Source organism: Mustela lutreola, chromosome 17, assembly GCF_030435805.1.
Source record: "Mustela lutreola isolate mMusLut2 chromosome 17, mMusLut2.pri, whole genome shotgun sequence".
Classification (NCBI taxonomy): domain Eukaryota; kingdom Metazoa; phylum Chordata; class Mammalia; order Carnivora; family Mustelidae; genus Mustela; species Mustela lutreola.
In genome coordinates, this window is record NC_081306.1 from 22,691,387 (window position 1) to 22,717,957 (window position 26,571).

Genomic DNA, 26,571 nt, shown 5'->3' on the forward strand with positions numbered 1-26,571 from the left:
TTTATATAAACAGTTTATTTACTCTAAACAGCAACACAGACAAAACGCCATATAAACACAAAGGAAGTGATGCGGAAACGAGACGCCGGCGGCCTTTGGATCTGAGGCTCATAAGCAACACAACCGGGATCTGCGGGGAGCAAGGCGGGAGGGGCCGGCGGGCGGCTGCGTAGCTCTACACGGCGGGAGGCATGCCTGCATCCGCGAGCAAAGGAAACTAGCTCCTCGGGGCTCATCGAAGTATAAAAGTTTATAATTTTACAGCAGTTGAAATACTGACATCAATATTAAAATAAAAGCAAGTTTTACATAACAATCAAAAATACAAAAGACCGAAGGAAGAGACCCTGTATGAAAAACCGGGCAGCTCAGCGCGTCGAGGACTGCGTGCCAGCGGCGGAAATGGAAAATGGCGCCCGCCCCCCCTCCCAGGTGACTAGTAATTGTACAGAGCAACGTCAGATTTGCAAAAATGTTGTAAACAAGTTCTTGCCAAACCAATCCCTTCCTTCTTACGCTGCTGTGTGGTCGCTGCTTATGAAGGCGCGAACTTCTTGGCTTGTGCTCGAACCCTCTTCTCGTACTCCACTCTGTTTTGGCTGAGGAGGAGGTCAAGAGAGAGACAGGTCAGCAGGCGCGGCCCCCTCGGGGCCCGGGGCGTCACTGGACGCAGAGCAGGCTCAGAGGGCGGCCTCTGATCGGAAAGGCCCCGGGGGCGGCCAGGCGTGTACTGCGCTCTAAGCCGGAAGCAGCTGCTTTCGTTCTGGAGAGAAAGTCCAGATTGCTGGGCACGAATCTTGGCTACAGACGGACGGGACTCCTGCTTGTTTCCCTGTGGGGCCCTGAGGGCCAACAGAAGCTCCGGGGCTGACCTGGGACCCTGCCCAGAGCCCAGGTGCAGTGTGTGCACGTGGGGACACTCGCCTGGGGGTGTGGAGTGCTCCCCGCATGGAAGCTAGGGGTCCCCCCAAGCTGTGCTCTCTCCATGGACGCCTCTCAGGACGCTGCTCCAAGTCACTGTGGCCCAGGCCCCGGGCACGATGGGGCTCTCAGGGTGGAGGGACAAAGGGCCCCCGAGGGGACTTCCCTCAAGGGGCAGCGGGCTCCAGCGAACACACCACAGTGGTAGCCACCTGCCCGGGCCACGGAGAGCTGCGGCATCAAGGCCACAGGACTCCTGTCTGCGGCCTGTTCCAGCCCCAGAGCTCCAGGGCAGGGGCAGCCAGGCCGGCTGTCCACCGCCAGGGGAGCCCCTGTGGCCCGCAGTGGCCAGCGGAGCTGTTCCAACGTACTCTTAAAAGGGACGCTGATGGGAGAAGTCGTGGCAACAAGGGCAGGCCAGGACTGGTGGCGACGCTTCCCGGAGCAGGAAAGATACCCAGCAGCCCCGGAGGAGCGGCCACACACCCCGCCGGGTCTGCTGGTGCACCACAGCTAGCCTCCAGTCCTGCTGCCCCGGCGCTGGGAAGAGACACGAAGAAGGCCGGCTGCTTATGGGGACACTGCGGTGCCTGTGGCCACCATCAGCCACAATGAGCGTCACCCATGACAAAGAGCACACCGGGGGGCGCCTGGGTGGCTCAGTGGGTAAAGCCTCTGCCTTTGGCTCAGGTCATGATCCCAGGGTCCTGGGATCGAGCCCCACATCGGGCTCTCTGCTCGGCAGGGAGCCTGCCTCCCCCTCTGTCACTGTCATTCCACCTGCCTGTGCTCTGTCTCTGACAAATAAGTAATCGTAAAATAAACAAATAAATAAGTGATCTTAAGAAAACAAAAAACAAAAAAACCCTCGCGCACCAGGCCAGCAAGTTCTCGGAAGGCCCGAGACCTCCTCAGCTCTACAGGCCACTTGGTCTGTCACGAGAACGCGGTGCGTCCTGAGTGGCCTCATATGCGAGGCTTAGACCGCCATGTCAGTGCGGACAGATGGCACGGTGACATCGCACAGCACCCGGCTCAGGACCAAGGGAGAGGATGGATCTCCTGAGTCACTGTGAGTGCACACACGCCAACAGGACATGGGACCTGCTGCTGAGCCCCACTGGGACAGGCCCCGGCCCTGGCTGGGCGCATCCTGCTGCTCGTTCCTGGCCAACACTGGGCTGGGCCTAGGACCTGAAACCACTTTGGGGGGACAAATGCAACGCCTGCAACCTGGCACTTCTCTCAGGTGCTCCCCGGACGCGCCACCTGGCAATGTCCAGAGCGGCAGGAGAATGGTCCTGACCTCAGCTTTGACCCTCGGCACTGCTGATTCCAGAAACGTCCCCCAGGAGGAACATGCCCCAGCCTCTCCCCTATGTTAGCCCCATCGGTCCCAGCTTTCCAAATGTGGAGCAGCAGGGGGCCAGAGTCCCCTCCCTGGCATAAGGCCCCTAACCTGGGCCAGCCTAAGAGGCTGGCGGACATGGCCAGGGGACCCAGGATCCACAACCGTGGGGCCTCTGCTCAAGCACAGGGCTCTCTCTGCGGCTGACTGGCCCAGGCCTGGGAATCTATCCTGGTCACTGCCTCCCTCAGCGCAGGCGGTGGGCAACACAGTACCACGCAGGGAAGGGCTGGGGCGAGGAGTGAACTCCTGACATCTGGTGGGGACAGCATGGCAGCTAGGTGACCCAGATCAAGCCAGGAGTACCGCTCCCCTATGGCCCACATCTAGGCCTGGGAGGAGCAGCAAGATGGAAACGGCGGGAGCTGTGGGGCCCCTGGGGAACCACGATACTGAACATGCCTCCTTTGGTGCCCACACCCGGGGGCCTTGCCCTCTGAGCTGCACTGGGGTTCACCGAGGCACCTGGTTTGCCTGGCCACAGCTTATCAGGGACAAAGTAGCCAATGGGAGCCTATGTCATCCAACCTCCGTCTCCTGACCGCCCCCCCCACCCTTAACCAACAGTGCTGTGGCGATACTGGCCCTGGTCACCTGTTCTTGCTCACCACAGGCCCTTTGCACATGGACTTCCCACTGCCTACAGGGCCTGCCTGCTTGCTTCCCGGCCTCAGACGCTTCCGTGCCCACCTCACTCGGTCTCCTGGTCACGGGTCGAGTCTCAGGGCCATGCAAGAAGGCCAATGGGAGTGGCAGCCTGGGCCAGACTTCTAGGGAAGCGTGTACAAGCCAACAAGCCAAGCCACGGCAAGGGCGGCCGGACCAGTACTTACCAGTAAATCGTGTAGGCCTCTGCTTGAGCTGGGTCCTGGATATTTGGTTCATTTAGAAGTTCCTGTATTCCTAACAAGATCTGTTTAAGAAATAAAGAAAACACAGAGCTCAGCGGTTAAAAAACCAAGCTTTCCTAGAACATTGGCCCCGGCTTCAGAGCAAGACCACCGTCCTCTGGCCCCACAGAAAGGCTGAGGCTGGCCCCCTGCACCTCGTACCTGCTTAATTGTGATGGCTGGCCTCCAGTCCTTGTCCTCCTCGAGGATGGACAGGCACACTGTGCCCGAAGGGTACACGTTCGGGTGAAACAGTGGTGGCTCAAATTTACCTGCGGCAGAGAGAGGAAGGAAACACGTTTCTGTGGCGGCTGCTGTCCCCTCCCCTGCATTGGGTGCCTTGCTGGCCAGCAGGCTTGCGGTTCAGAATGGGGGCTGTGAGGTGGCAGTGTGGGCAGGGCGCACAGTTCCCAGACTCAGGGGTGAAGCCATGTGTTTGCCTAGGTCCCCGGCCCTAGTCACCCTCACCCACCTCCCAAAGCCAGCCCAGATGTGGGAAGGAGGGCAGCTGTAGCAATGAGACAGTCCTGGGGGCACAGTGGAGGGCAGGAACTGAGACCCTTCCAAACAAGTGGCCATTTTCAGAGCAAATCACCCTGCTTTGAAGAGAGGCCTGTAGGACCTCACACTATACCCCTCCACATTTTTTAAAACACAAAAACTAAAACAAAACAAAACAAAAAAACCACATGGGAAACTGTAAAATGTATAAGAACAAGAACTGCCTTGAATCCACCCTGGGAAGGTCCCACCGCTAAGGTCTGAGGCCATTTCTCTTCAGGTGGGCGCCCTCCCCCTCCCCCCCGTACTTACATTCACCCAGAAAAGCACGAAGGAGGCAGAGCAGCTGGAGGATCCCAAAACGACAGACCGCTGGAGCCGCCCCGAGCTGCTCTTCGCCCCCAGCACGCGAGCAGCACCCCGGCGGGGACTCCTCAGATGCAGGCGCTGTGGCAAGTGTCCCCCCACACCCCACCCCGGAGCCACCTCTGCTCGCACCCGGCCGCCGTAGACAAAGCCGTGAGCAGGCGTTGTGTGTCCGTCCTGAAAAGGAGGCAGTGCCCGTGTGCAGCTTCCGTGAGCCCAGCAGAGCCAGCCAGGCCCCGTGGATCTCTGCCGTCCCCCTAAGGAGCGGCAGCCGCCTCCTGCGACTCGGGCCGGTGCTGCCCTGGAGACCCCGGGGGCGAGTGCCACACAGAGTGCTCTTTTCAAAACACCCATCAAGTCTTGTCCGTTTGCCAGTGGGGCCATCCCGACTCGCCGAGCGCCACGCACATTCTGGCCACAAGCCCCATCTGGTGGGCCTTGCAGGAACCTTCTTCCGTGCCGTGGATGCCTTTTCGCTCTTCCTCTGGTCCCTCCAGTGAGCACAACCCCTGGTCTGCGTCTCATCTGAGGGGCGGGTCTGCTGTGTTACCGAGGAAAGCGCACGGTCGAGGGAGCAACCGCTTCCCCTGAAGTCCTGACCCCAATTCTGGTCCCCGCTGGCTCCCTCTGCCTGGAGAGGTCCCCGCCCCGAGGTGTCACAGGGCCCACCGCTGACTCTCACGAGGACTCCGGGTCCAACTGCGTGTCATCGCGTCGGGTCCTCCCCTCCGGTGGCTGTGGGTCAGCCCCCACTGCCCACCATGGGCTCGTCCACGGACCCTGGGGCTGCCTCCGGCTTCCGGCAAGCACACGTGCGTCTGGATAATCACCTGGTTAGCGCAGCTGGTGCCCGGGCAGGCCCAAGCCCGGCTCCAGCAGACACGGCGCAGACACAGCAGGTGGCGGGCCCCGACTAATCGGCCCTTTCCACCCTGGCCACACGTGGCTTGCAAATGTCCGGTGACAGAGCTGGGCACCTTCCTTCTCTCTGCAGGTTGGCAGGCTCTCTGCCTTTTCCTCACTGACCGCGTGCGTGCCCTTCAGGTACTCAGGGTACGTGCTCAGGATCACCTGGAACCTTCTCCACACCCCACTCTGCCGCTGTCCCCAGGGAAGGCCTGCTCTAGGCGTCTTGCAATCCGCTTGCGGGCTGCTCCACCCCCAGGGGGCGCCCTGTGTCACTGCTCAAAGTTTAAGGGACCCAAGGAATGGAGGTGCCACCTCCTACCCACCCCCTTCCTCTCAGAGCCCTAAGGCTCCACCTCTGCGTGGGGCATCCAGATCTCTCTGGGAGCCTGATTCCCTCCTCCTTCTGCTGTGATGCTCCATGGTCTGTTACTTAGGGCACCCTCTCCCCACACCTCTTGCTCCTTCCTGGAGTGTGGCGGCTCCACCCTGCGTGTGGCGGCTCTGCTCCGCGGGCCTGCGTCTCCCATCACCGGGTCCCCGTGGCTGGGGCATCGAGGTCCCATCTTGCCCATCCCGCTGTCAAGGCCGGGTACCCGCTCCTGACGGGCCTCTGCCTGGGCCTCACAACCACCCCCGGCACTCTGAGGGCCAAGCCACTCTCCACCCTCTGCGCCTCTACCTGCCAGGGTCCCCGTGGCCACTGCCACACAAATGTGCTTGGACTGTACCTGGGATCACACGTGCCCCACAGACAGGCTTTGAGACAACAGACACCCTCACAGCACTGGGGCTTCCCATCCATCCGGGGAACCCAGGTCCTTGTGTCGGAACCTGTCCTTGGCTTCTGTGTTGTGATCCTGACCCTCCAGTCTGGAGGAATGAACTCTGGGTGGATTCACTCCCGTGTCTGAGGCTACTGTTGCACCTGGTTGGAACGCTTCACTTGTAGCAACTCCAGGAAAACAGGTTTTTGCACATTAACCTCTCATCCCACAACCTTCACAAGCCAGCGCCGGGAAGAAGGCTTGCAGCCCGTCTCCCTTTCATGCTCTTTTGCGGGCATTTTTCTCTTCCTTGTTGCATTTGCTCAAACTTCCATATTGAACAGAATTGAGAAAAGCAACTAAAATGTATCTCATTTTTCAGTGAAGGCAGTCATTTGAAGGGACAGCTGCACGTGATGAAAGTATCCGAACAGCAGAGAATCACCCCGAACAGTCTCCATCCCAGTGGTTACCCCGCTAATCATTGATTTCTCAAGTTCTTCTGGTACATGCCCTCATAATGGAAAACGTACTTCTATCTTCTGAATAAATAACTGCAGGGTAAACGCTTACACATGGCCTGGCCTTGCCACGGGCTGTGCACACACGGAGACACGTGTTCACTGCCTAACTGACCGACCACGGACAGGGCTGGGGGAACCTGTGGCTACAAAGCAGGAGGGACTTGCAGACCCTCACTGCCACAGTTCTGCCACAGTGCACAGCACTGTGTGAGGCACCGCGGTCTGCCCGGGCTGCACACACAAAACTGTTACCAGCAAGGAGAGTGACACTGAGTGAGGGACACAAAGCTGTCTGGGTGGGGAGGCCCTGGACTGTGGTCCTTCACATGCCCATCCCTGCCGGGGCTGGAGGTGGTGGCACCTTCTCCCCAGGAGGCACAAAGAGCCCGGGAGCCTCCCAGTGATCACAGCCAGAATCTGTGACCCAGCCCACTGTGTGTGCCTCCCAGCCCAGGGGGCTTGAATGAGCTCCAATCCACAGCCAGGCTCAGGGACAGGAGTCCCCAGAGTCGCCCCCCAGAGAACACAGGACCGCAGATCTCTGCTGGAACGTGCCGGAGCAGAGTGACTCTGGCAGACTTCGCTCTACTCACATTTTGGGGGTGAGGATGGGTAATCGTCTTTGAAAAGCATCCGGAGCTTAAACAAGCCTCCTTCCCAGGGAGTCTGTTGGGAAACGAAGCAGCGGTTAGGAGCGTGGCAGGCTGAGCTCAGAAAAGCCGGCGTTTGCAGCCCGTCCCCCAGCACCATCCCAACAGGGAGGTGGACTCCTAAACTGGCCCAAAGACCAGCTGCCCCCATGACAGAGCTGTAAGTGTCTTCATGGCCCCCAAGGGGGCCTGGAAAGAGCCCTTCTTGGGGAGGAGTGGGGCTGAGGTTGGACTTCTAGAAAGATAGCAGGGACTTGGCAGCCCCTATGACCCCAGGACTGGGGGGAGTGGGTCGCGGTCAGATCTCCATCTAAGCAGCTGCATCGAGGCCCCTCCCTCCAGCTCTGTGACCCCACAGCCCTCCGCAGCCTCCTCTGGGAGGAAGACGGCCACCCCCGCTGCAGCCTCAGACAAGGGGCGGAGAATGGTCACAGTACAGGCAGAGGTGCAGGCTGGCCGCCGAACCCAGACCCAGACCCCGTCACCACGCAAAGCCATGTCCTACCCCCACCGGCTTCACAGAAGAAGAGGAGGCTCCTGGACGGTCACCACGAATCACAGGGGAAAGAAAACAGGCGACAAGGCCTTGGGAACAATGGGGACACCTCAGGGGCTTCCTCTTCCCTTTGGGGTCATCCCGGAAAAGCTGGACACAGGGTTGTGGGAGATCCTCACTCCCATATGCTTCCAGCATGCTGGTTCCCAACGGCCCTGGCACGCTCAGGCTGCACAAAGCTTTCCCAGGTGGCCCACGGGGAACGTCTGCATCTGAGCAGCAGTAGCTGGCCCGGGGGCCAGCTTAAAGACCGCCGGGACCAGCATCATGAGCTCGGGGCTGAAGGACAAGCGTGAAGGCCCTCAAAGCTCCTCTTGCCCCAGAAATGAAGCACATTCTGGCCCCCAGGCTTGGTGGAGGTGTGGCATCCACCCCTCTCCACAGCCCGGCTCCCCTTTCTCAATTACAAGTGCCCATGGGGCGGGGCTGGGGGCGTCACAGGTCACCCTATCCCTGCCCCCCCAGGGGGATGGGGCCAGGGCCTGTGGGGCCAACATGGGGCAGGCTGGCCGGAGGTAAGAGCAGCTCCGGTAAGAACAGCCTCTCTTACCCCTTTCTTCCCCGGAATGGCGCACTCCCAGTTCATGAGGTTCATCGTGCCATCGGGATTCTTTGTCGGGACGGCCACAAAGCCCTGAGAGAAGACAAGCACACAGGCACATCAGTGCCACGAATCCCGGCTCGCCCGCTCGCAGAACCGTCCTGTGACCCCAGCGGGCGCTCTGCACAGCGTGTGACAGGCCCGAGCGGAAAGGGGACTTCCCGCTTTCCACAAGGGGAATCGAGTTCACTCTGCTGCGTGCAGAAATAAAGCTTTCCTTACAAACGGGTGGTCCTTCCTCCAGGCTTTCCGCTCCTGGGCGAGTCTGCTGAGGGCGATCCCCGACATGTTCAAAGTCCCTGGAAGAGACCAGACAGAGCAAGCAGTTAATTGAGGCAGCCGTCAGGCTCCCCGCCGCCCCCAGGGCCTCAAGGCACACACCGTGGGCACAGCGAGGCCGGGGTGCAGGAAGGCCGAGGCGCAGGCCTGGGGCCACACCGCTGTCAGGTGCTGTGCAGGGAGAGCCCACCAGCACTCCTGGCAGATGCCCGTACCCTCGCCCTGCTCTCCTGTGTCCCAGGGTGGCGGGCTAGAGCAACAGGGATCCCGAGCTCACTGTCATACTCCTCACTGTCAGACTCCGCAGGAAACGCAAGGACAAGGTGAGGCTGTCCACAGCACCGCCTGACAACGGGGAGGGGGCCGTGGGTGTGGCAGGGTGCTCTCCTTTGCCAGTGGAGATGCAGGCGGGGTGCCATCAGGCCCCAGCTTAGAATTTAAATTCAGGTCTGGCCTGGAGAATAATCCTTGTTCTTAAAAGCAATGGAGTAGAAAAGCGCCCCAGGGCGGACAGCTGTCCAAGCGCATCACAGACAAGTCCCTAGACCACACCCAGCCCACAGCACCCAAGAGACCTACCTCTCACCGCGGCCCCCAGCACTGTCCTCTGTCCCCTCCACTTTTGCATCCCACAGCACCCCCATCCCCTGGCGGGTCAAGGCCTGTCTGCCATTCACTTCAGGAGAGTCAGCAGAAGGTTGGTGTGGCAGCAGGGAGCACCCAGGAAGACCAGAAGACACCCCGGCAGGCCTGCAGGCAGGTCAGCCCACAGCCCGCCTGCTGTGTCCACCTGTCCTGGGAGTGGGCACGGGAGTGGAGTGGGGGGGAGGGCGGCTCAAAGACCTGCCATTCCTCGAGGGCCTCCAGACCACCCCCACCCCCACCCCAGCCCAGAGTCCCCCGTGCACAGCCCCGCACAACCTGCAGCTCAAGCGGACTGTCTAGGCCGCTGCTTCCCCAGCGGGGCCCAACAGGCCGGCGCCCCCAGCTGCCCTCAGAGAGTCTGACCCGAGGTCCCTCTGGTGGTCCTCAAAGTCCACGGAAACGCTGGAGATACCCAGAACCCAGCACTTCCCTTAGACAAAGCTTGACAAGAGGAAGAAGGTGTCTCCTGGAAGAGAACACCGACCCTTCGGGCTTCTACAGAAGGCGGATAACATGTCCTTCCGCTCTTGCGGGGGAAGAGGTGCAACACCCCACGTGCCTGAGTGCGACACAGGGTTCTGCACACCACGAGGGCTCTCAGCCAGACTCAGAAGGACAACCTCCCAGCCATGCTTCCTGGCTCAGGCTCAACTACCTGTCCCTAGCCAGGCTCATCACAGACCTAGGAACAACCAGAAGAGAAACCCAGAAAGCAAGGTTCCGGCTAAGCAGGGAACCTCAACTCGAAGCCAGCTAGGGCCCCCCCCGCCCTTCCTGTTAGCCACTCCTGTGCAGCAGCCCCCAGCCCAGCTCAGGCTGACCTTTGACTGCCCCCGAGCCCTCCGATCCACATCACACTCTTCGCTCCGGCCCCCGCTGCTCCCCCGCAGTTACCCCACTCCCAGTCTCTGAGCGACACACACCCTGGCCAGGGCCCACACCGTTGTGCAGCAGGAGTGAGGCCAACAGCTCAACAGAGACCAGCCCTAGACTCTCCAAGTGGGGTCCTGGGTGCTTGTCAGAAATGTATATCCTCCAGGTCCCTGGGGCCCTCAGTCAGGAACTCTGGGTAGGGCCCAGTGCTCAGGGTTTAGGAGGCTCTTGGACAATTCTTTTCCCAAGAAGTAAGTTAAGTGGGACGAGGGGTCTGGGAATGGCCGTCCCAGAGAGCCACCGCAGTCCCCGGTGTCCTGCAAGAGCCCAGGTCTCAGGAAGTGGGTTGAGTCACGACAAAGCGCCAGACCAGCTAGACGCCAACGCGTTTCAAAAAACGTGTACTGAGATTATAACACGAAAAAATCACAGGTCTCCACTCATGATGCATGGCCGTAAGGATGATGGAACAGATCTGACCCCAGAACACACCTTGTAACAAATGCCCAACCTTACTGGACCTCAAAATTATGTACAAACTAGACACCGCCATGCTAGGACCAAAAAAGACCTCCAATTCAGCACCACAAGATCCCAGCATTCTGGTCTGCACCCTTTGTCCCCATCCCTGTGCAGACCAGACCACCAGGAACATGACGCCATGGGTGTCTGGGACCCCCCTTGCACACACCTGCCCAGATCTCCTTCACAGCACAGCACCCCTGTCTGGAGTATCTATCCGGGCAGAAGCGGGGCCCAGGGTGCATGTCCTCTGGTCAGATGCAGGCAATAATGACCCTGAGACTGAAAATCCAGGCAATCATGACCCTGAGACTGAAAATCCTTCACCTCCACGTGTTTCTCAAACTCTTGCCCCAACAACGACCCCAGGGGCAGCAGAGACGCCCTTCCCTGCAAGAGACTCGAGGACAAGGCACACTCTTGCCCCTGGCGCTTGGCAACACTCCCCCGGGCCCCCCAAGCAGACAGCACAAGTTGGCAGGTCGCTTCTGCCAAATCAGCCGGCACAGAGGTTTGGTGCCCAAACACAAGACTGACAAGCACTTCTTTTAAGTGAGATGCAAGGTCCCTGCGAATTTGAGCTCAGCCAGGAATCAAAACAGGTTCCTGAAACCCCAGGCCCGCCCAAGCGATCCTGAGTACGTCTGCTTGCTGACCCTGTGTCACAACCCTGCTGCAGGCCACCTCCTCTGCCCTGAAGACCAGACAGATCCTAGATCCTAGCTGTGTGAGCTGTCCCACCTTGTGGGAGGTAATGAGGGGTGGTGCCGTAAGAGCTCCTGCAGCCCCCTCCTCAGGGGTGCCGATGGGGCAGATGGGGTGCCAAAGCAGGTTTCTGCCATCAGGGCGAAGAGCCACAGGTGCACAGCTGCCTGGTCTCAGTCTCAAGTAGAGACCTGGTCTCTAAAACATGCTTCCACTCCCACCGGCCTCCCGCTGTCTGCAACAAAGCAGCCCATTTGTTACATTTTAACTACAACACAGAAGGGCTCATTCAGGATCCCACCGAAAACCCAAGCTAACAGACCTGCACTTAGGGAGCAGGTAATGCAGGTACGGGTTAACCTAACACTGCAGAACAGCAGGGGCGAGATGAAGACTGTCTCTGAACCACAGGCAGAGTGGGAGGTCTGCCCTCCAACCTCCCTCCACCGCTCCCACACTGGGATGTACTAGAAGATGCTCTCCTCCAATCCTGCCCTGCTCCCCGAGGGCAAGAACCCCAGAGCCACTTCCTGGCTGCCCAAGTGCCCGCAAGTCTCTTCTCTCCCCCTTCCTCATGCTTCTCAGTCTGTAAAATGTGTGAAAGCCCCTAAAACAGGCCACAAACAATGCAGAGAAAGTGGGGGTTCATCTCCCTTTCTCTGGGAAGAGAAGAAAGTGGAGATGCACCCCCACTTTCTGTGAAGTCGGTTCTCTACCCAAAGGCAGTTCCCTGAACAGCAAGAAATATTCAGGGCTCCAGACCCCAGACGGCAACAAGTAGAAAGCCAGCTGTGCAGACCCAAGAACTGAGGATATTCCCGCACTACACCCAGCGAGCCAGCCACGGCCGCGATCCGGAGCCACCGTGCCCGCCCCTCCTTCTGCTCTCGGAGCTACCAAGTCCGTCCTCCGTTCAGCCCGCACAGAGCGACCTCCTGGAAGCCCCCCTGCAGCGCTCCGTTCGGGTCCCACCAAGCGCGAGCGGCGCGCTTCAAAGGCAGGAGAAAACTCGGACGGCTCCGCTCTCCAGACCCCCGCCAGGCCCGCCGGCGCGGCCGTACTCCGCCACTTGGAGCTCCTCCTGCCGTGCACGCTCTCCCCGGCTGGCAAGCGCCACAGGTCTGTGTGCAGACCGTGACCCCGGAAACGAATTTCCCTGGGGCGGAGGAGAACCGCGGCGGCGGGGCGGCCCAGGCTCGCGTCCCTGTCAACAGCGGCCACTGCCAGCAGCAGCTCGGGGACGCCGCCGCGCGCGCGCCAGGGGGCCGTTCTCCCCGCTCCCGAACGGGCGCGCGGCGGGGGCTCGAAGGGCCGGCCGGCCGCGACCCCAGCCAGGCCCGGCGGGGGCGGGGGCGGGCCCGAGGCCGGTGGGACCCGGGACGCGGTGTGGGGGGGTAAGCCGCACGGCCGCGGCTCCCAGGCGGACCTGACCCCAGGGCGCGGGGACCCTGCCTGGAGCCGGGGTGCGCGGGGCAGGCCGGGCCGGGGGTCGGGAGTGAGGAGGCGCCCGCCCGGCCCGGGCCCGACGGCGGCCGAGGCCCCTGCGCCCCGAGGCCGGGCCCCGCCCGCGCCTCCCGCCGCCCGCCCGCGCCTCCCGCCGCCCACCCGCGCCCCCCGCGCTCACCTCGGGCGGCCGCGGCCCGGCGAGCGAGGCGGACGAGGCGGCGGCGGCGCTCCCTTTGTCTCGGGACTTCCCTCCCGAGCCCGCTCCGCGCGCAGCCCGAGCGCTCCGAGGACCCCGGCGGGCGGGGCGGGGCGGGGCCTGCGAGGACTGCCCGTCGCGCGCCTGCCCCGCAAGCCGCCGGCACCGCCCCCGCGACCCCCGCCGCCTGCGCCCCCGCGCGCCACCCGCCGCCCGCGCCCTGTCGCCGCGGACCCGCGCTCCGGGACCGGCTTGGGAGCCTGGTCCGGGTGCGACTTTCCAGTCAGGCGGCGCTGCGGACACCTGCGCCCTTAAAGGAGCCGCGTCCCCGATTGGAGGGAGCGTCGGCAAACTCCCCCTCGTGATGCGTGCGTCCACTCGAGGACACGCCGGCGGGCAGCAGGGGCAGAGGGAGGCCGAGATCTCCAAGGGCTCCCCGGATGCCGCGCGGGAAGCTCTTCGGGCACGGGTCCAGGAGGTCTCCTTGGGGCTGGGGGTAGGGGCCGGGGGGAAAAGACCACTGAGGCCTAAGGATCCCCTGAAGCGTCGCAGCACGGTGACGGTCCCCGGAGCACGGCGGCCTGTGAAGCCCCTTGCTATTGGCCGGTTCGGGGCCCTGGGCGGGGCGTCCGTCGAAGCCGCCCAATGAGTTGACCCGGTACAAGAGGCCGAGTCGCGACCCGACCGACGGGAGGAGAAGAGCGGACGCTCCCTAACCCGGGGCTGGCCGGGGGTGGGGGCGGGGCTCCAGGGCTGCAGGCGGGTGGGGGAGGGGAGAGGAGAGGATGGGCGGGCTGGCCCGTAGCGAATACTGGCCCCTCCCGGCCTCTCCGGGCGCCTCCCCGTCGGGCGCACCTCGCTGCCCAAACTCCAGCCCCCGGTGCGGGAGCAGGCGCCTTCCAAGGTCAGCCTGCTCCGCCCGTGGACGCCTTGGGGTTAGGCGTTGGTAGGTGTCCCCCCTCCCCCAATCCGAGCAGCGGCGGGTGGAGGGCATCGCGCACTCAGGCTACACGGCGTGGAGTGGGGGGCGCTGGACTGCCGAAGCAACTCGCATCCATTCACTCCTTTTCCTCCGTTTCTCCTCCCTCCTCTCCCCAGAGACCCTAGTTGGAACTGCTGAGGCTGCGGGCTTCTCCAGCGTTAGGAACCATAGGTTGGTCCGGCGTCCAGCGGCCGCTCAGGGCTTGCATTCCGTGGGCTCCCGGCCGTCCTGTTTCTTGGGGGAATAAAACGACGGCGTCTCACCAGTCTCGAGATGGGGGGAGGGGCTTCTGCCTAGGATACGTCCCGGTCAGCAGTGGTCCACAGAGCTTGGCTATAGTGACCTCGGTCCCAGGTGACAAAGGCCAGAGGGCCTGAGCAGAATGTGGGCGTTTCAGGTCTCTGTCAGCCTCTGACCTCCAGAGGGGCTGCGCGCTCTGGGATCCCCGCAGTAACCTAGCATGGGCCTGGCTTGGGGATGCTGCTGCCTTGGCCCCTCCCTTGCCAGGCAGCTGCTGCTCTCCACCTCAGGGGGCCGGGCCCATGGGGGCTTATCTGAGACACCTGTTCTCTGGGGCCCCAGCCCAGATTCCCCAGCAGTGGTCCTGGGAGTGAGAGGGTGTGTTTTAACAGGAACCCCAGGTGAGCCTGCTGTGCGGCACATGGCTGGGGACGACTCTTTAATAAGCTGGCTTCCTGCCCGGGGCATGGGCTTCAGTCCCAGCTCTTCCCTGCAGATGCCAGCGGGTTTGCACAGGGCTTTGTGGGGGACAAGGGCTGTGTGGGGAAGGCACCCGACATACGGCAGTGGCCACTAAGAGGTGATGGGCACTGCTGGAGGACAGAGAGAACCAGGGGCTTACGTGGGCTCCGCGCAGATGGGGCAGAGAGGGAGCAGGGCAGGCCACGTAGGGGGGACCTAGGGGGTAACAAGGGATGTAGTTTGGGGAGGCCGACCAATGCGCATGGCCTGGGTCTGACCCCATGGGCCTTGGGGAGCCTTGGGGTTAGGGAGAAGGAAAACTAAGACCAGGACCTGTCCATATGTGTGGCAAGGGGATACCTGGAGATGGGGAGGTGTGGCCCCTTGACCGTGGCTGCCAAGTCCCAACCGCAGTCACGCAGCTAAGGAACAGGAAGGACTGTCCTTGTAGGGGAAAGTGGCCCTCGTGCTGGGAAGAGAGTCAAGACTGCTGGAGGAGATAAGCTGGATGATAGGCTGGAGGGCAGGGGGTGAGCAGAAGGCTACCCCCCACCTGGCACCCTCAGCCCAAAGCCTCCTTGAGCTCCCACCTCGGCACACACATGCACGGCGATGGCCTCCTGGCTGTCCCTTCATTGGTCAGTTCATGCTCATGTATCCAGCACCGACTTTGGCCTTGAAGAAGCACAAGGGCATGGTGTAGACTGGGCCACACGGCACGCAGGGAACAATGGGGTGGCCTCTAGGACCTGAGGATGCTGCCCCATGACAGCCAGCAAGAAAGTGAGGACCTCAGGCTTTCAGTCGATGGGGGCGGGGGGAGGCTGAACGCTGCCAACCACCAGAGAGTTTGCAGGAAGGCCTGGAGCCTCAGATGAGGGCCGGAGACTCTGAGCAGGGGCCTCACTGAGTCTGGACTCCTCATGTACAGAAAATGAAATAACAAGGGCCTTGTTTAAAGCCACAAGGCATTCGGGGCCTTGTCACGCAGCTAAGGAACATGCCTGGTTCAGACAGCATGGTCGGGGAGGTCTCTGAAGGAGGATCAGGCCCCAGCTGTGGGGAGGCTGGGGGAGATCCTGGCAGAAGGACTAGGAGGGAAAGGCCCCTGTGGCTGGGGGCTGGGTGAGGGGGCTGGGCAGCAGGGATGAGGTTGGGCCGGGCACTTGGACGGGACGTCATGTGACAGTTCCAGGGTGCTGGGGACTCTGCTGTGTGTTCTAAGCGCTGCAGTTTCAGTGGGAGAGATGCGACTGGCCTGGGCCCAGTTCCCTGGATACAAAGGAGAAACTAAGGCTTGGACAGAGTGAAGGCTTTGTCCAGAGTCAGTGAGGGTAAGACCCAGACGAGGGAGGAAGCCAGCCTGCCGCGGCAGGTCTGACACCCACCCCACAAGGAGGGGTGGTGTCCCTGGGAGCTGCCTGGAGAAGGGGCAGGACCCTCTGCTCCCCTGGGTGCCCACTGGAGGCCAGCTGCAGCCTGGAGGAGGTCTGCGCGCAGAGCTGCCCCTCACCTCCCTTACCTCACACCACGTACATAACCATGTCAGAGACCTGACCAAATGTAGGAGCTAAAACTGTGAAATACGTAGAAGAACACGCAGGGGGAAATCCTCACAAAACTGATTTGACAATCGTTTCTCGGATGGGACACCAAAACCACCAGCAAGTCAAGAAAAAAACCAGATAAATTGGACTTCATCCATGTTAAGAACTTTTGCACATCAAAGCAAACTGAGGAAGAAAAGATTCCCTGCAAGAGGGCAGGGCTGGGTCTGCGGGGCCGGACATGCCTTTCTGACCTCAGGACCCATTGTAGGAGGATGGCAGCCTTGTCTTCCAGCTCTGGGGAACGCATGCAGATTGCCAGGGAGACCCTGCAGCCCCCTCTCCTCCACCCCAGGCTGGTGTCCTCCACTTCCTCCTCCAGGCTCTGCTGTACTGCTGTCCCTTGGCCTCCCAGTTCCATCTAGGACATACCCAGTGTCTCTACGGGGTGGGGGAGGAGGGGGGGGGTCTCTTTGTCAGGCTGAGACTTTCCCGGGATGTTCTAAGTAGTAGTGACCTAGCTGGGACACTGGTCCTACTACCCCCCTTCAAGGGGGCTGCCTTTGCAAGCTTCTCAAAGGAATGGGGCATCCCTTGGACCCTGCCCCCACCCCCCGGCCTGCTCCAGGCTCCTTGGCCCCTGGCCTGACTACAGAGGCACCTTCTAGTGGTTCCAAGCTAGGTCCTGGGCCACATGAAGGTGTCCTGTCCTTCCACATCTGGTCTGTGGTCCCCAAGTTTGCTTATCCCTGCCCACTGGGTGGTTTTGTACATTAGAACAAAGAAAGAGCAAAGTCTTAGGACTTTACCTGCCTGTGCTGTGACCTGTGGGTTTGATGGTGTCTTCCTGCTCCCAAAGAGAAAGGAAGATGGTCATCAGATGCCCGTTACTGTGAACCACCAAGTCGCCACTGTCCCCTGCAAGAGACGCCAAGAACAGGCTGGGCGGCAGGCAAACCCCCTGTTGCATGTGCCTCCTGGCGGCTGGGTCTCTGCTTCTGCTCTGACCCGGCCCAGGAAGAGCGGAGGGACCAGTGTGGAAAATACCCGATTGTTGCAAGAGCCTTGAGGAGCGGAGGATAAAGGGCTTGGTTGGTGGGGCTAGGTGTCCCCCACTACTGCGTGGAAGGAACCTGGCTCCCTGAAACCCATGGAAAAGGCCATGAGGCAGGTGCATGGGGTCACATGGGCATTCATCCCTTCCCAGTGTTTCGAGCAGAGGTCAAGGGGAGGTTGGCCGTTGCTGTCTCATTCTCAGATGAGACACATTTGCTATCGTGGGAGACCAATGGCTGTCCCTCGGTGGGTTGCTCTGTGGAGGGTGCTGGCTCCGCGTGCCTGCAGGTGCAAACGCCCGTGGCGCCATGTCTGGAGCCCTCGCTCAGCCTGAGCCCCCACATCAAAATGAGGGAAGGGTTCTAAGGACCCCAGAGCCACCACCAGTGTGGGTCCTTGCCCCTGGGCAGCTCAGGCCTGACCAGGGCTGTCTTCTACTGCCCCAAACCAGGAGACGGAGACCCCTAGCCCACTGCCTCCAGGCACCTGCAGCACTTCCTGCCTCCAGACCCCCACACCACAGCCAGGTGAACCCCCCCACCTCCCCTCCTCCCTGCTCTAAACACAGCCCCTTGGCTGCCTCCCTCTGCACCTGGATGGCCCTCCCCATCATGTTACAACCATCTGGCTGCCTCCCAACCTGCACCCAGGTAGGACAGGAATTCATGATATGCGGAGGGACGAAGGCAGGAACAGCACACCCACCGGGCTGGGGGTGCTCTGATGCGGTTCCATGTCCTGTGGCCCAGGTGCCCCCATGGCAGTGGCAAGCAAGGCAGGTCTGACCCTGGCCCACACTGAGCCATGGGCACCCTCAGACCCGGCTGCTCCTGTCTTAGCTCAGCTATCCAGGTAACTAGCACGTGTGAAGAGGGGACTTCCCACCCCAGCTAGGGACAATACCCCCTGTGCCGTGCGGCCCCGCACATGGAGTGCAGGCTGGCCAGACTCCTCGCTTGCGGCCGGATACAGTTACCTGCCAATACCCCGTGTGCACACACAGGCCCTTTCTTGTTGGGGGTGGACGTGGTGGGGCAAGGCTCAGAGAGAGAGGACAGTAACCACAGAGGCCCAAAGGGGGCCCTTCTCTTCACCTGAGTCAGGAAGGTTTTACTGGGAGCCAGGGGCCTCCTTCACGCCACGGTTCCGCGGTATTCAAAGCGAGCTCCTGGGACCCTGAGAGCAGTCTGTGGACACACGTTCTCTGTGCCCCACGTGGGCATCCTGTGAGGACACCATTGTCACACGCCCACACCCCGTTCTGGGTGCCCCGTCTCCACGTTCTGGGCGCCAGGCCCTGGTGAAGCTCAGGACCAAGGACATGCATCCCTGCAGCCTAGCCGGGTTCTCAGTCTCTGGCGGCCTCTCCCTGAGCAGGGGCACAGCCTCAGGGGCAGTCACGCTGCCCAGAACTGACGCAGGGAGGGCGGCTCAGCCTGAGTGCCACCATCCCTGTGCTCCCCGTTCCCGGGGGCCCTGTCCACCAGGGCTTTCCCAGGGCCCGACAGCCATGTCTGCCCCCTCCCCTGCCTGCCCACCGGCTCCCACCTGGCAGGCGGGAGGCTTACTCACCATAGGTGTGCCTTCTCCGGGGATCGACTCAGCCCAACGCCCTGACGTGCCTCCAGGACTGACAGGCCAGAGAGGAGACGGGATGGCTCCGCAAAGGAGGCCTGCGACACCATGAGATTCTCACAGCTGGGCGGGAAAGGAGAGGCCCTGGTGCTTTCTCACTGGTCAGGGCAGCCTTCCTGGAGGAGACAACATCTTGGTGGGTGTTGTTGAGAGGGTCTGGAGAATGATGGCAAGGGACACAGTCAGGGAGGGGGTGCCAAATGATTCGGAAGGGCCAGGGTAGGAGAATCTGGAAGGGGGTCCTGTAATGTGGCTGGGTCAGGGGAGATGGGAAGCATTCTAGGAACGGGGTGGACCTGGAGCCCCACCTACTGGTAGGGCGCAGAGTGTGCACAACAGTTTGGAGAGAGCAGGACCAACAGGGAGACTGACTCCCTGGCTCCTGGCAGAATCTGGGGGGAGGAATTTGACGGCCTGATCTCAGAAGAGGAGAGTGTCTGGCCGGTGGAGGAAGACCTAGGACTCGTGCTTGAGAACAGGAAGAAGAGAATAAGTCAAGGGTGACCACCCCCTCCAGCCTTGAGGCTGTGCAGCTGGCCACGGCAAGACCCTGGAGATGCTGGAGTCTGCAGGTTTGTGGGATCACAGGTGGGCAGGGGCCCTATTTGGGGCCCTTTGGGTTCTGGGTACCACAAGACACCCCCAGAGGTGCAGACCTGGGCCTCCTCATGTACAAGGAGGTGGGCCCCCCAGGGGAGGGTGCACGGTGTTGGGAGGCAAGGTCTGCGTTGGCCAGCCGTGGTCACCAGCACATAGGGCTTGTGGCTGAGACTGGAGGGACCAATGGAGCCACGGGCACAGGGGGGCATCGTGGAGGACAGCCAAGCGGAACAGTGGGGTGAAGGCTGGGGGAGGCTGGGTGATACTGGAATGGCCCCATTGGGGTTTAGCCTTGAGAACCCCTTCCTGTAAGACGCAGACGTTCCACCCTAATGTATCCGTGCAAGAGAACTGAACCCGGGCACGGCCAGGGGAGCAGGTCCGCATGTGCTCGCGCGATTCTCCAGGCAGAGCTCGGGAGCCACACCCCCTTCATGGGCGCAGATGCGGGTCTGCAGCCCGGCCGCCGGACAGGGGACAACCGTGAGGCCACACGAGGCGGGAAGTGCTGACGCCCATCGCCACCAGGACCAACCTGCAGCGCAGGGAGGGACAGAAGCCAGGAGGCCACGCGGGGTAGGATTCCAGGCGTGCGGAATGTCTAGAGACAGGCCCAGGCTGGCGGTTCTGGGCGGCTGGCGGTGGGGTCCTCAGGCTTGGCAGGAGCAGCTTCTGCGGGAAGCCTGGGTCCTGGAACCTCCCGTCGCTGTTCACGCACGCAAGGCCGCTGACCCGTGTGCTTGAGAACTGGTCACGGGGCCAATGATCATGTTATCTCTTACTGCGCCGATGATGACGACACAAAAGCCACTCACGTCTTGTCAGGACCACCCAGTGGGGTTGCTGGTGACTTGAGGACGCCAGCGCAGGGCTGCGGGGTGCCGGCTGGTGGGGGGACAAGAAACCGGTCCTGGAGCCCAGAGCCACCAGCTGGAGAGTGGGGGAACAGGGTCGGGGAGGGAGTTCTGTCGGGTTCTGGACGGGAGCAGCTAGAGGTGTGTTTAGCAGCTGATGACCCGGCCACTCAATGCAACGCACTAAAAAGACCCCACATTTCTGGAGCCCCAGGATGGCTCAGTCGGTAGAGCATGTGACTCGATCTTGAGGTCGAGTTTGAGCCCCACGTTGGGTGTGGAGATTACTTAAAAATAAAACCTTAAAGAAAAAAGGCACAGCTACTAAGTAACCTAAATAATGAGCTGCTCACCGACGCCTGTCACGGAAACAGTGAAGCCTGGAGAACTGGCTGGCGGAGGAAGACCAGAGGCCAGTGCCTCACAGAAGAGGAACCGAGATAAACAGGGGGAAACTGAGGCCCACCCAGGGTGAGTTGGAGACTGGGGGTGGGGAGGCAGGGCAGGGCCCAGGGGGCACGGGGTGGGGTCTCCCCAGGGCAGGGCCTATGACAGGAGAATCTGGGGAGCCGATGCTAACCCCGCTGCCCTTGAGGCACTCACTGGTCCAGGTTCCCTCATCAGTCAGGGCGTGTGACCCTGCTGAGTTCTCATAGCTTCTGCTTGGGACTCAGCTGTGTCCCCCAAATCCATGTGTTCAGGTCCCGACCTCCCGTGCCACTGTGTTTGGAGGCAGGGCATTCCGCAGGTCATCAGGGTTAAGTGCGTGCACAGGGAGAGCCCCCGACCCTAGTGAGAAGAGGAAGAGGGACATCAGCATCTCTCTTTGTGTGCATGGTGTCTGCAGGCCAGGAAAGGCCCAACCCCCCCAGGGCCCCGATCTCGGACTTCTCGCCCCAGGACTCCGAGGAGTGTCTGTTGCTTAAGCCGCAGGCTGTGGCCTCTGTTGTGATGGCTGTCGGGGCAGACTGAGACACCCTCCCCGCGGCTCCCAGGCCTGGAAAGGTGCTCGCATGCCCGATGGTCACTGCGTGCCTGCGTCTGGCCAGCGGCACCTAGCCTGGGGCTGCCGTCTAGACGGTGCCCTCTGGTGGCCTACAGTGGGAGCGCGAAGGGGTGGGGGCGGGGTGGCTCCTGGGAGCAGTGCTGGCAGGTGGCGGAGCGGCCCCCTGGGCAGGGCCATGGCAAGAGCAGGCACAGGGTGTGGGGTTCTGAGAGGGGGGGCTCTGAGAGGGCTCGGACTGGGAGAGCCCCGCGGATGGACTGCCCCGTCCTCCAGGAAGGAAGGAGCTCCTGGAGCCAGGCAGGACGGAACCACAGCAGGAAGCAGGAACGTCCTACCACTGCCAGATGCCCAAGGCTGGGCGCCAGGCTGCGGCAGGGCCCCTGCGTGGCTTGGGACAGGTCTGCTGGCTGGAGTAGGGGTGTGGCATGGGGGAAAGGGGGGGAAAGGGGTGAGAAAGCCAAGCCCGGGCCCCAGCCCTGGAGACCCTAAGTGCTGACTGCTCGGGAGTCTGCAGGGGCCACAAGCTGCAGAGACAGAGGTCTAGGGCCAAGTCTACCCTGACTGGCTGTGAGACCCTGGTAAGTCACGGCCTTCACGGGGCCAAGTCGTCGAGCCTGGGCATCGGGTCACGGGTGCTGGCCTGGACCTGCAACAGATTCGTGCTCTGGGCTCCTCCAAACCAGCAGGTGACGAAGGCGTTGTCGCTCGATAACTGGGCTATCAAGTGTGGCAGGAAAGGCAGGAGAGACACCGTTCGAGTCGTCCTTCAGCCTGGAAGGGACGTCGCCACACGCCTCGCAGCCTCGCATCCTAAGAGCTTCCCTGGTGAATCACACCCCCCAGGCCTGTCTTACCAGATGTGCCTCCGTCCCACAGCCACGGCGCCGCCAGCGTAGAGGACCCGTGAAGCGCTCCGCAGGTCAGCTGTGGGTGCCCCCCCCACCCTTCCCACCGTCCCTCTCCTTTCTGACTAGTGTCACCAGCACATTCCACAGCCGGGGCTGCTGAGCTGACCTAGCACGGACCCCAGCATCCAGGCATCCGCGGGTCCGTGTAGGGACTAGCCCGGTGAAGTCTGCAGCCTGACCCTGTCCAGCCCTTCCTGGGATGGCCCCCTGCCCCTGATTTAAGGACTCGGCCAGAGCCGGGGAGAGGATTTCCCAAGGGCGTGTGCTTCGCCTCGGGCAGCCAGAGGGCTCAGGAGGGCGGGGAGCTCCCGGTGGGAAACCCGAGGCTCCCGCTGCCCCTCCCCCAGCGCGGGCAAGGCCCCGGCTGCCCCAGACGGAGAGCAGCGGGGCTCAGTCCAGGAGCGAGCCTGGCTTTCCCGCACTGACTCCGGGGTGCGGTCTCTGTGGCTGACCCGTCGTGCACTCCGGCTGGCGCCGCACGGACGTCGGGTTCAGCCCGGGCCTTCACCGCGCATCGGAGCTCGTCTGCGGAGGAGACGCGGAGCCGGGAAGCGGGCGCGGGGTCTGGGGCGCTCGGGGTCGGGACCCTCCAGGAGCAGTGCTCTCCGCCCCGTCCTGCAGCCGCGCGCCCTCACCAGCGGGCCGTCTTGTGTTGGGGGCGGCGCCCAGGCGCCTGGTCAGACCAACACACACCCTGCCCTCCAGGCACCGTGGGAAACCTGGTGCTTTGGGGGACGGCCGTGCAGCTGCCTCCAGGCTGAGCAGAGCGGGGAGCCAGTGGGGACCCTCCCAGGGCAGCGGGACCTGAGCCCAGAGACGCGTCTGCGGGTGGGGTGTGGCGGGTGGGGATATGGGACAGGCTTGGACGCGGGGCGCTGACCTCAGCTCTCTGAGCGCCCTAACCTGCTCTCCTGTGCTCTGCGACAGGACACCGGAGCGCCCTGGCCTCCGCGCCCCACCTGTGCCCTTGACCTGCGCGTACTGCCGTCGCCACCCTGACCTGCGTCCCCTGACCGGCCCGTGCTGCCGTCGGCTGCATGACCTAAGCCCCCAGACGTCAGGACTGACGTCGTCCTCATGACGTACGCCCTGATCTGCACGTACTGACGTCGGCGTCATGACCCGCGCCCCTGACCTGCGCGCACTGACGTTGTCATCATGATTTATGCCTCCTAACCTGCTTGTCCTGACGTCATCCTCCTGACGTACGCCCCGATCTGCACGTACTGTGTTGGCGTCATGACCTACGCCCCCTGACCTGCATGTACTGACGTCGTCGTCATGACCTGCTCCGTCACCTGCCTGTACTGACGTCGTCCTCATGACGTACGCCCTGACCTGCACGTGACATACGCCTTGACCTGCACGTACTGATGTTGGCGTCATGACCTACGCCCCTTGACCTGCACGTACTGACGTCGTCGTCATGACCTGCGCCCTGACCTGCTCGGACTGACGTCGGCGCCCTGACCTGTGCCCCCTGACCTGCACGTACTGACCTCTGCTCCATGACTGCGTGCACCCTGACCTGTTCCGCCTGAAACAACGGGCTTGCAGTACCTCCTCGTGGCCACACGGGGGCGGGCGGACCCGAGCGTCGGGGCAGGAGGGGCGTGGCCCAGGGGCGCGGCAGGTGGGACCAGGTACCCTAACACCTGGCTGTGGTGCGCCGGCGGCTGGGCTCCTGGGACTTCCAGGGTGGCGATCGGCGGGCGCTGCAAGCTCCATCCACCGCGGACTCGAGCTTCTCCGACGGCCTCGAGGGGCTCCACAAGCCTCTTCCGTTTGTGAGCGGGTGTGCGCAGGTGTGAGCAGGTGCGTGAGGGTGTGCGCGGGTGTGTGTGAGTGGTGCAAGCGGGTGCATGCACGTGTGTGCACGTGCTAGCAGGTGTGTGCGGGTGCGTGTGTGAGGGTGCAAGCGGTGCGTGCAGGTGCGTCCAGCGTGCTGGCCCCGCTGCACACTCCTGTCGATCTCGCTCAGGGTCCGTTTCCGCACTAGCCTTGCCACAGCTTGGGAGCCCAGGGACGTTCGTCTCTCTGTCACGGTGCCTAGGACCTGACAGAGGCTGGCTCCGTGGGGAGTGTTTGAAGGAGGAATGAACCCGCGAAACCCTTGCTGGAAGGTCCGTAGGGAGTGGGCTGAAGGGGGCCCAGGTGCACCTTCGCCCCACGGTTCTCACAGCGCCGCTGGTCCGAGCTGTGCTGCGGTCTTGTCCGCGTGGCTCTGGTGTTCCCGTCCTCCTCCACTGCAGGAGGGGCAGGAACCAAGATGCAGAGGAACAGGCCAAAGGCCCCTGCTGCTTGTGCCGGGTGTTAAGTGTAGGACTTTTAGTTAAAGATATCATTTCCTTATTTAAGATAAAGAGAGAACGCACAAACTCGGGGAGGGACAGAGGGAGAGACAGACTCCATGCGGAACAGGGAGCCCGACGCAGGACTCGATTCCACGACCCTGCGATCACGACCTGAACTGAAGGCAGAGGCGTAACGACTGAGGCACCAGGCGCTTCCAAATCCCAGGCCTTCACCTGGCATCGGAGCCCATCTGCAGAGGAAAGGCGAAGCCGGGAAGCGGGCTCAGGGTCTGGGGCGCTCGGGGTCAGCACCCTCCAGGAGCAGTGTTCTCCACACCGTCCTGCAGCCGCGTGCCCTCACCAGCGGGCCGTCTTGTTTTGGGGGGCTGGGGGGCCCAAACGGAGTGCCCACTCTGCACCGGCGCCCTCCCTGCCTAGTGCCCGGTCAGACCAACACACACACTGCCCTCCAAGCGCCCCTGGGAAGCCTGGTGCTTTGGGGGACGGTCGTGCAGCTGTCTCCAGGCTGGGCAGAGCGGGGAGCCAGTGGGGACCCTCCCAGGGCAGTGGGGCCTGAGCCCAGAGCAGCGTCTGCGGGTGGGCTGTGGTGTGTGGGGACATGGAGACAGATTTCAACAGTGACACCTGGACAGTGACAGGGACTGGAGATGCTGACAGGCCTCGAGACTGGGGGATCCACCCTTGCCCCCTTCCTCTCTGGGGCTTCCAGAGGCTGCCCCAGTGGGAGGAAGGCCACAGAGGTGGGCCACCTCCTGTTTTCCCTTCCTTTCTCTCTCTCCCCACTCCAGGGACCCGGGGGAGGAGACAGCGACCACCAGTAGGACAGTTAGGGGCAACTGGGGAGTGTAGTGACCTTAGGCGGCCGGCCTTGTGCCCAGCCTGGCTGTGGGCCTTGGGGCCAGGTCTCCCGCAGTGACCGCCGCGTACCCCCATCCTGGAGGCCACTGTGGGCCCAGGAGCACAGGGAAGGGCCTTCTCCATCCTGGGCCGCCTTCCCTCACTCCCACGATGCAGTTCTTTTCTTGGCTTGTGGGTGGGGAGATGTGCTGCAGCTGCAGCGTCCCCCTAGAATGAGTTCTGCATCCCTGCCCCGTGGAAACCAGGTTTGGCCCCATGGCTTGTCTGCACCCCGGGGGGAACCGAAGCAAGGCCTGTCGCTTGAGAGTGGGAGATTTTGGAGCTGGCTCTGACTCACCCTCCCTCGGCCACAGGATGCATGTCAGCCGAGACTTCTGGAGAGAGGGCAGGCGACCCTCCTGCCTCCCTTCTGCCTGCTGGCCAACCTTCTCCCTCGGTTTCTGAGGGACAGCTGCCCCGGTCCCGTATGGCGGCCCACCCCGCACGCAAGCCAGCACACCCACTGAGGCCGCCCACACAGGCCCCCATCACGGGGCACCCTGTCCACCTCCCGGTTCTCACCGGGGAGCCCTAGGCTCTCACCAGCTCGAGAGAGGTGTGGAAGGTTCTAGAGCAGACCTTGTTCCTGGTGGTCCCCAGCTTCTCGAGCCACCGGTACTCCCTGGCGTAGGGTACCTCGGTCCACCTTCAGAGCCAGCGTTGGCAGCCGGTCCGCACACCGGGGCCCCTCTGTCCCCCTGGCGCTGGGCTGTTTTCACCTCCGACTGTGGTGGCCAGAGTCCAGGTGGGATGCGGCGGGGGGACTTGCCGGCCCAGAGCAAGTTCCTGGTTCCTGAGGTCTGTTCCAGAAACGCCCTGTCCAAAACCCTGGCATCACAGCCCACCCACCCCGGGGATCCCAGAAGGGGCTGCAGGGAGCCACGTACCATGAAGGCCCAGCCCTCAGCCCCTCGTCCTTCCCCACCTCATCTCCCTAACACCCGCACCTGTCCGCGGTGTCACCCCAGCTGGTGGACACAGGGTCAGCCTGGCCCTTAGTGGCCCATCGGCCTAGTGCTAGCGAGTGGGCTGCAGGACTGGTCACTTATGGGACCACCTCAGACTCAGGGGCCTCAGGACCCTGACGTCAAGAGTCCCATGATCCACCGGTGGAGTCTGCCAAGCGCCCCTCATGTTTTAAATGAGAAACTGATTTGAACCGCCAAACTCCCAAAAACCAACACATGCACAGGAAGCCCCGGGGCTTGCGGACGTGCTGTAGGGCCTCAGGCCGACCGCGGGGGGCGTGGACATCACCCTGCTGAGACTGGAGGCCCCCCCGGCTCTCTCTGAGGTTGTCAACCTGGTGTCCC

At 62.4% G+C, this 26,571-nt stretch overlaps 1 protein-coding gene and 2 long non-coding RNA genes across 6 annotated transcripts; 1 reads left to right on the forward strand and 2 right to left on the reverse strand.

Annotated features, from left to right (window-relative positions):
- Positions 1-12,874, reverse strand: UBE2I (ubiquitin conjugating enzyme E2 I). 2 transcript variants are annotated; one of them, XM_059154281.1, is made up of 7 exons: positions 12,739-12,874; positions 8,313-8,389; positions 8,040-8,123; positions 6,877-6,949; positions 3,382-3,491; positions 3,163-3,242; positions 1-599 (listed from the first exon to the last, which is right to left on the reverse strand). In XM_059154281.1, the coding sequence occupies exons 2-7, from the start codon at positions 8,376-8,378 to the stop codon at positions 536-538; spliced, it is 477 nt and encodes a 158-aa protein (XP_059010264.1). In that variant the 5' UTR covers positions 8,379-8,389; positions 12,739-12,874; the 3' UTR covers positions 1-535. The 2 variants fall into 2 exon arrangements, with proteins under 2 accessions (XP_059010264.1, XP_059010263.1); XM_059154280.1 differs by lacking the exon at positions 12,739-12,874 and adding an exon at positions 8,472-8,614.
- Positions 12,875-16,126: 3,252 nt separating this feature from the next.
- LOC131819322 (uncharacterized) lies at positions 16,127-22,702 on the reverse strand. The gene is made up of 7 exons (XR_009349137.1): positions 21,993-22,702; positions 20,736-20,921; positions 19,814-20,163; positions 18,616-18,794; positions 18,138-18,267; positions 16,797-16,905; positions 16,127-16,428 (listed from the first exon to the last, which is right to left on the reverse strand). It is a non-coding gene; the product is annotated as an uncharacterized LOC131819322 (long non-coding RNA).
- LOC131819323 (uncharacterized) lies at positions 21,263-25,974 on the forward strand. Of its 3 annotated transcripts, none has more exons than XR_009349139.1 (4): positions 21,263-21,716; positions 21,822-22,057; positions 22,974-24,169; positions 24,405-25,974. It is a non-coding gene; the product is annotated as an uncharacterized LOC131819323 (long non-coding RNA). The 3 variants fall into 3 exon arrangements; XR_009349140.1 differs by having other exon boundaries at positions 21,263-21,536; positions 21,653-21,716; positions 22,974-25,974; XR_009349138.1 differs by having other exon boundaries at positions 22,974-25,974.
- Positions 25,975-26,571: the final 597 nt, after the last annotated feature.

Bases quoted from the DNA above. Each gene is read 5' to 3' on its own strand.
- UBE2I (XM_059154281.1), bottom strand. From the start codon at position 8,378: ATGTCGGGGATCGCCCTCAGCAGACTCGCCCAGGAGCGGAAAGCCTGG. The intron at 8,124-8,312 runs GTAAGGAAAGCT...GTCTTCTCTCAG, and splicing joins GGAGGAAGGACCACCCGTTT to GGCTTTGTGGCCGTCCCGAC. The intron at 3,492-6,876 runs GTGAGTAGAGCG...TCTCTGCCGCAG, and splicing joins CCCATCCTCACCCCCAAAAT to GTAAATTTGAGCCACCACTG.